The sequence below is a fragment of the Portunus trituberculatus genome, chromosome 37, assembly GCF_017591435.1.
Source record: "Portunus trituberculatus isolate SZX2019 chromosome 37, ASM1759143v1, whole genome shotgun sequence".
Classification (NCBI taxonomy): domain Eukaryota; kingdom Metazoa; phylum Arthropoda; class Malacostraca; order Decapoda; family Portunidae; genus Portunus; species Portunus trituberculatus.
The window spans coordinates 3,234,187-3,241,686 of NC_059291.1; the positions used below are offsets into that span (position 1 = coordinate 3,234,187).

At 43.7% G+C, this 7,500-nt stretch overlaps 1 protein-coding gene and 1 long non-coding RNA gene across 10 annotated transcripts in view; one reads left to right on the plus strand and one right to left on the minus strand.

Moving 5' to 3' along the window:
* Positions 1–7,500, plus strand: part of LOC123514084 (transient-receptor-potential-like protein) — a 180,884-nt gene that overhangs the window by 148,951 nt on the left and 24,433 nt on the right. For all 9 annotated transcript variants that reach the window (XM_045271705.1, XM_045271707.1, XM_045271704.1 and 6 more), the window contains 3 exons: positions 804–912; positions 6,484–6,656; positions 7,086–7,211. In XM_045271705.1, the coding sequence (XP_045127640.1) occupies positions 804–912; positions 6,484–6,656; positions 7,086–7,211 (408 nt within the window). The remainder of the gene's footprint in view (positions 1–803; positions 913–6,483; positions 6,657–7,085; positions 7,212–7,500) is intronic.
* Positions 4,464–7,500, minus strand: part of LOC123514086 — a 4,884-nt gene continuing 1,847 nt past the window's right edge. The window contains exon 3 of the long non-coding RNA XR_006677512.1: positions 4,464–6,649. This is a non-coding gene — a long non-coding RNA (uncharacterized LOC123514086). The remainder of the gene's footprint in view (positions 6,650–7,500) is intronic.

Sequence of the window (7,500 nt, forward strand, 5' to 3'; positions counted from 1 at the left end):
GATAGTGGGTGGGTAGGGGGAAGGAGGAAGGAAGCTCTATGTGGAGGTAGTGATGAGAGAGAGAGAGAGAGAGAGAGAGAGAGAGAGAGAGAGAGAGAGAGAGAGAGAGAGAGAGAGAGAGAGAGAGAGAGAGAGAGAGAGAGAGAGAGAGAGAGAGAGAGAGAGAGAGAGAGAGAGAGAGAGACACGTTGGCTTGTTCAAGTCAGTTTTAGTGAGGGGAGACAGAGCCTGGGGAGAGTGGCGGCTGGCGTCCCTCTCGCCTTGAAGTTGGAGGCTCAGAGCTTAGAATCCCGCGGGGCTCCCTGGGTCTGCCGCGGCGGTCTCAACTTGTGGGCTTCGTGCGGTGGTGGACCCGTGCACAAGGCGGTCCAGCATTGCATGTAAGAATCTAAACTGTGCGCGAGACCGTGTGTGTTTTATGATTCTATGTAAATATGGTCCATACTTGTAATAATGGCGATGTTGGACTTTTATGGATATTATGCCACCAGTAAGTGTGTGTGTGTGTGTGTGTGTGTGTGTGTGTGTGTGTGTGTGTGTGTGTGTGTGTGTGTGTGTGTGTGTTGCTCCTCCAAATACTAACGATATACATTTACATTACAAGTTTAAAGTTCTTCCCTTCTTCCCTTCCTTCCTGTCCCTTACACAATCCCACATGACTGACGCCTACCTCCCCTTCTCCCTTCTCCCCTTCCTATTCTTCTCCCAACTCTCCTAATTATCTTCCCACTGCACCATCAATCCTCCTTACAACTCCTGCTCTTCCCCTCTCTGCTTTACGCTTCGCCTTCCCCACATTTCAGGTGAGGGCAGGGGGCGAGGAATCGAGTGACTTCGACCCAAACATCTCGCCCATCATTCTCGCCGCGCACTGCAACCAGTTCGAGATCCTGCAGCTCTTTTTGTCACGAGGTGGGTGTGTAGCAGTGAAGATGTTTGGGAGGGAGGGAAAGGTGAGTAAAGGGTGCTGAGAAAAGGATGTTGGTGGAGAGGAGTGTTTGAAGAGTTAGGTAAGTCTTAGGTAGTGGTGGTGAGGCGTTAAAGAGAAGGAAAGAGGTACTGAAAAAGAAAGAAAAAAAAAAAAAATGATGGTGGCGAGGGTATTTAGTGGAAGTGAGTGATGGGTGCTGGGGAAAAAAGGATGTGGAGGAATGTTTTGAGGGCAGGAGGTAAGTTTTGGGTGCTGTTGGAGAGAGAGAAAGAGATTAAAGGAAAGATGATAAATAATAGATGTTGACAAAGCGTTAGGAAAGAAAACTTATTGGCTCCTGGGAAAGACTGCAAGTGTGATAAAAAAAAAAAAAAGTATATACACAAGTAAATAAAAAATAATGGAAAGACCACTATGTACAGAAAAAAAAACGAAAGTAAGTATTAGATGGTGAAAAGGAAAGCTAAGAGACAGGAAGAGTGTTAGAAGGGAAGGAAAAAGTAAGTTAGAGGCGTGGTGTTGAGAAAAAGGTGGGGTGGATGCAGAAAGGCGCCTGGAGGGTCCTGGAGGAAGGGATGCACAACGCTGCGGTGGAGACAAGAAAAGATGTTTTGTGGGAAAGGGGAGAGCGCTGCAGGGAAGGGTGTGGTTGCAGGTGGAAGACAAAAGGGATGTCCATAACAAAGAAAATGGTTTGTTAAAAGAGTGTGGTATAAGATGGTGGGGTTTGAGAAAATACCATATTGAGATAAGCAGAACAGATTGGATTGGAGTGTAAGGGACAACTGTAGGAGAGAAAACAAAACAGAAGGGTGGGAGGATATAGGAGGGAAAAATGAGGCAGTAAATAAAAAGAATGATAAAACAATGAAGAAAAAAAAAAGAGTAAATTCCCTAAACAATATATATAAAAAAGTAGAATGGAAAAAAAATGCACAATGTACCCAAATCAAAACATCAAACTAGCATAAAAAAAAAAAAAACGAAAAAGGAAGGAAAAAATAGCAACCATCCCCCAAAAAGAGAAAAAAAATGAAAAGAAAATGGTTAGGGAAAAGTCTCGAGAAGAATGGAAATGAGTGCCAGACGAAAAAATGACGGAAATGACGCTAACGAGTCGGAAAGGTGGACGAAGGGCAATATGAGGCGAAAAAATGGTCCTGGCAGGTAGCAAGAGAGAGAGAGAGAGAGAGAGAGAGAGAGAGAGAGAGAGAGAGAGAGAGAGAGAGAGAGAGAGAGAGAGAGAGAAGGTAGACAAAAAAAAAGTTAATGATAATATTAACAAGACGAAGAAGCAGAAATGAAGGAAAACATGATCAAACCAGAACAGCGGCAGAGATTTAAAGGATAGAAGACTAGGATAAGGATTCAAATATGTAGTGTCTGTCTAAAATAAGGAAAAATCTCGGGAAGCTGTGCAAAAAATAGCAGTGATGTAGTAGGAAAGGTGCATGGAAGAAAAACAGTGTGAAAGGGTGCAGAAATAATGTTGAGTGTTACAAAGTGTAGTTAGTGGCGTTACACCAGCACTGGGGGATGTTATGGGAGAAATGTGCGCTTAGAGAGGGAAGGAGGAAGTGGGGAAGAGATAGGTGAGTAAAAGGAAGGAAGGAGAGGGTGAGGGAAAAGACGTGGACGGAAGGAACACGGAAGGAAGGAGAGCAAAAAGGGAGGGAGGGAGGGAGGGAGGGAGGAGAGGCAGGGAGGGAGGGAGGGAGGAATGGAGATAGGGAGGAGAGGCAGGGTGGGAGAATGAGAGAAATGGTGTAAGGGATGGAGGAGAGGGAGAGACGGAGTGGGAGAGGAATGGAGAGAGGCAGGGAGGAGAGGGAGGGATAGAAAGGGACTCTCTCTCTCTCTCTCTCTCATCATCACGGCTTCATATACAGTTGATGAGTGAAGCTTCGAAATGCCTCGGAGCATCTCCCCAGTGCACCTGAACACGGCCTTCTCATCCGAAGGCCGTGACCTGAACCAGTGTCGAAGGTTCAATCACTCGACCGAATCACACACAGCCGACTGAAGCCGCCCGCCATTACATGACAAATAGAAAAAGCAACATTAAACTCTTACTCTCACAAACCTTCAGTGATCACTGGTTCCCTTCTTGGCCAATCATGCATCTGCTCTTCTGTTTCACCTTCACTCCTCATCCGCCTCGTTCTCCTCTGCGTGGGATCCAAGGAAACGGCAAAGTTCGTCTCACATTAGTAACACTTTGCAATGTCGTCCCATGAGGCTGCGTTTCGGCCATGCACGGCGCTTCCCACACTTCCACACGTCTTCTAGAAAGATGTTTGACACACGATACACGTCCATGGGCACTCAGACGCACAAACACACGAACACGAATTAAATGAACAAATAAAGTATCACATAACTTTGTGAAACACAGCCGGCGAGTCATAATGATCACTGGGGATGCCAACCACTTCCCCGAGCAAGCCACGGCTCACCACTCACCAGGCAGCGGTACATGGCTCGCTGACTCAAATATTTCGACAAAATATCACATATTCGGTATATCTTTGTTCATTAAACAGCCGTGGAGTATTTTACTTAATATTTAATGAAGTACTAATGAGTCTACAAGCATGAGTAAGTATTATATAATAATCCTAGAGAAACAGTAAGCTAATATTTCAGTATTCTAAAAATAATATCAGTGGAATTTCCTCGACTGGAGATACGTAAATTACGAAGAGTATCTGCACAGTTAGATGAATTACTTCAAGCTGAAATAACCCGTGCCTGTACACAGCCCACCGATTTATTGCCTCACAATCCGAAGTGATGCTCGGCAGGCACAAAAATTACTGGAACGTCTTGCTCTCTCCATGATTGGCTGCCTCCCTGCCGCTCCAAGCCCTGCACACATTTGAAGAGAGCCTTCCGACTTCCCATTTCTATGCCTCAATTACTAAATATTAACACTAATGATCCTGCACTCAGTTAGGAAAAAAGTAAATAGATAAAATAAAAATAAAAAATGCGAAGAAAAACATCACCTCAATCTACATCACCGGCATACGAGCATTCAAACAAAATGCATGAGCCGTATAATCTGCAGGAACACGCAATGATAACGTTCTTTTATACACCTCGTGGACAAAGCAGGTACATAGCGTTAGGGGCCCGTGCAGCAACATATTAAAGCGAGAAGCCGATACAACGAGGCGGCAAATGACACCCCCTCCCGGAGCCTTCCCAGTGCATTAGTGGATGAGGCGGCGCGCATTATTGCAAGAGACTGACTGTAGGGTGGCCGTGTGGGTGGGTGAAGGGGTCAGGGGGTTAGTGTGGGCGTGGCTAGGGTCATCTGGTGTAAGTGGTGAGTAATGGCTGCGTGTATAGGTGGGTGTGTAAGGCAGAGGACTGTTAAAATTTAATATAGTACTGAGTAGGAAAGTAAGGAAATGTGTACACATACACGTAACCAAGGTAAACTCAACGAACATGGGACATTAGTGGGTGGTGCATAATTGGGGACAGATGGTGAGTACATCGCTTGCTGGTGACGATGTACCGTAAGTTCAAATTCAAATCCTTTATTTCCATTTGGCAGTGGTTATTACACAATTAATCAGAGGTTTGTTACATTGTCAAAATATAAACACAAGATAAGTTAATATTATATAGAATGATCTGAAACTATGAAATTGGGCATTATATGTACATGCACACAAATCACACTATAAAATGAGGTTTTCTATGGCCATAACATGAATAACATTACAAAGAGACATAATACGTACATACACATACTTAAAACTATAAAAGCCTTCCACAAACTCATTCACTTAATCACTCACACACTCAATGGTATCAATTCTCTATCTGTCACATACCTCTTCAGTTTCTAGCACTCTTAAGAGGAGGATAACAAAAGAATGCACTGGGAAGGAAAACAGTTCAAGCCATTTAATAAGATGATCATAAACTTTACATTTAACAGCAGAAATTATAGGATTGTTCTTGATTTCTTGTGGTAAAGAGTTCCTCACTTTTGGACCCATGAGGTGTGGGGCGTGAATCGGAGCTCAGTTTTTTTTTTTTTTTCATTTATTTATTTATTTATTTATTATTATTATTTTTTTTTTTTGTAGGCGAGTTCAAAGTTTATGTACGGCTGTGTGGTTAACGGGAGGAGCAAGGGAAACGGTAAGAGATACAGGTGATCCTCAGAGCTACACGTACCTGGAAACAACCTCACTTCACAGGTGCTCGTAAACTTGAAGAAACCTTTCCACGAACTACCATTTACTCGAGTATTACCTATTTCCGTTGACTGCTCTCTCTCTCTCTCTCTCTCTCTCTCTCTCTCTCTCTCTCTCTCTCTCTCTCTCTCTCTCTCTCTCTCTCTCTCACACACTTTTTTTTTCCTTATAGCCTTTTTCCAATGTCTTGTCTCACGCTCCTATTCCTTCGTGATTTCTGCTCCTTTCCCATTGAGTCACACTTCTTTTGAGATCTCCCTTCCTTGTCGCTCCCTCATCCATTACTTGCTCTCTCTCTCTCTCTCTCTCTCTCTCTCTCTCTCTCTCTCTCTCTCTCTCTCTTCAACCTCGACCCATCTCAATTATTACTCTACCTTTAGTGTTGATGTTTTCTCTTTTCTTTGTCTATTTGCTTTTAATACCGCTGCTTTTCTCTGTTCCCCTTTTCTTTTTTTCATTCCGGCGGATACAACATACCCTTGAAAGATATAGCGATAAGGATTCCTGACGCAGTTATTTTGGGTGTCAAGGTTCGACAAGATAAATGGTTAACTGATAATTATGCCAAACAAAGGAGAAAAAAAAATAATGATAATCTTTCCTTTCCGCCATCTCGACCCTTCACTTCACTTCCTTATCATTCATTCCCTCCGAAGTCGTCGGTCGTCTTCTCTCTCTCCCTGTTCTTTTACTTCAATACCCCATTTCCCTATTCCCTTTTTCGTTCACTGCCTCTACGCCAATGTTTTTTCCCCTCTTCTTTTTTTATAGTTTTGTATTCATAATTGATCATCTACGCCATTTTTCTAGTCCATTTTCTTCTTTTCTATGGTTTTATTTCGTTCCTTCTTGTCATTCACTCCTGGAACGCCACGCTAGTCTTCCCTCACTTTTTTTTTTCCACAGTCTTTCTTTCTTATAGTTTTGTATTCATAATTGATCATCTACGCCATTTTTCTAGTCCATTTTTTCTTTTCTATGGTTTTATTTCGTCCTTCCTTGCTATTCACTCCTGGAACGCCGCGCTAGTCTTCCCTCACTTCACTACTGTAGATATTGTTATTAGTGTTGGAATTGTTGTTTTCATATCATATCACTGATTTCTGCTTACATTTCACATATTTTACTTCTCTACATCGCATCTTTCTCCTCTTTACATTATCACTTTTTTTTTTTTTTAAACAGCATCTTCAATTGTGCTTATCATTTACCCTCTTATCTGTCATTGTCATTGTTTTCTTTCACCTGTCATCCCCATCATTTAAACAAGCCTCACTAAAACTGCAACCTATGAGCCTATTCTTGCCCTCACCACCACACCTTTACCTCCGTCAGGCGCTTACATCGACAAGCCCCACCCGCTCTCCTGCTCCTGCCGCCAGTGCACAGAATGCTTCCACGCAGACTCCTTGCGGTACTCCCTCCGCCGCATCCACACCTACCGCGCCCTCGCCTCGCCTGCCTGGATCTCCCTCACCACCGAGGACCCCATACTGGCAGCCTTTAAAGTAAGGGGTACAGAAAAGTATACATGTTACTTTTCAGTCGTCTACCCTAAAAAAAGTTAAGTTTTTCTACGTTTTCTAAGATGATGCAATGTACTGCTACGTTTTCTTTTAGCCTATCTTTATTTTTTTTTCCCACTACGTAACCATAACATTCTCTCTCTCTCTCTCTCTCTCTCTCTCTCTCTCTCTCTCTCTCTCTCTCTCGTGTATCTTTTCTTCCTCTTTTTCTGCCTACTTTTATTATTATTATTCATGGGTATCTCTCTCTCTCTCTCTCTCTCTCTCTCTCTCTCTCTCTCTCTCTCTCTCTCTCTCTCTCGTGTTTCTCCTTTTCCTCTTCTTCTCCCTACTTTTATTATTATAATTATTCGTGATTCTCTGATCTCTCTCTCTCTCTCTCTCTCTCTCTCTCTCTCTCTCTCTCTGCAGTTATCGTGGGAGCTGGAGAGGCTGGCCCGAGTGGAGAATGAGTTCAAGGACACATATCTGGAGCTGAGCGAGCAATGCAAGAAGTATACCTGCGAGCTGCTCCACCAATGCCGCTCCACGCAAGAGGTGAGGCAGCGGAGGCAGGCAGGCAAGGGAGCGAGCAAAGGAGTAGAGGGAACGGAACGGCTGAGGCATGGAGGTTTGGAGGGGGTGGGAAGGCGAGGTGGGAAGAGGGGAGGGAAGGTATATAGGGATGCAAGAGAGCGAATGGAAATGTTTCGTGGAAGGTATTGAAGAAATATGAGAGAGAGAGAGAGAGAGAGAGAGAGAGAGAGAGAGAGAGAGAGAGAGAGAGAGAGAGAGAGAGAGAGAGAGAATAAAGGGAAGGTATACAACGCAGCTATGAAAGAGGGAT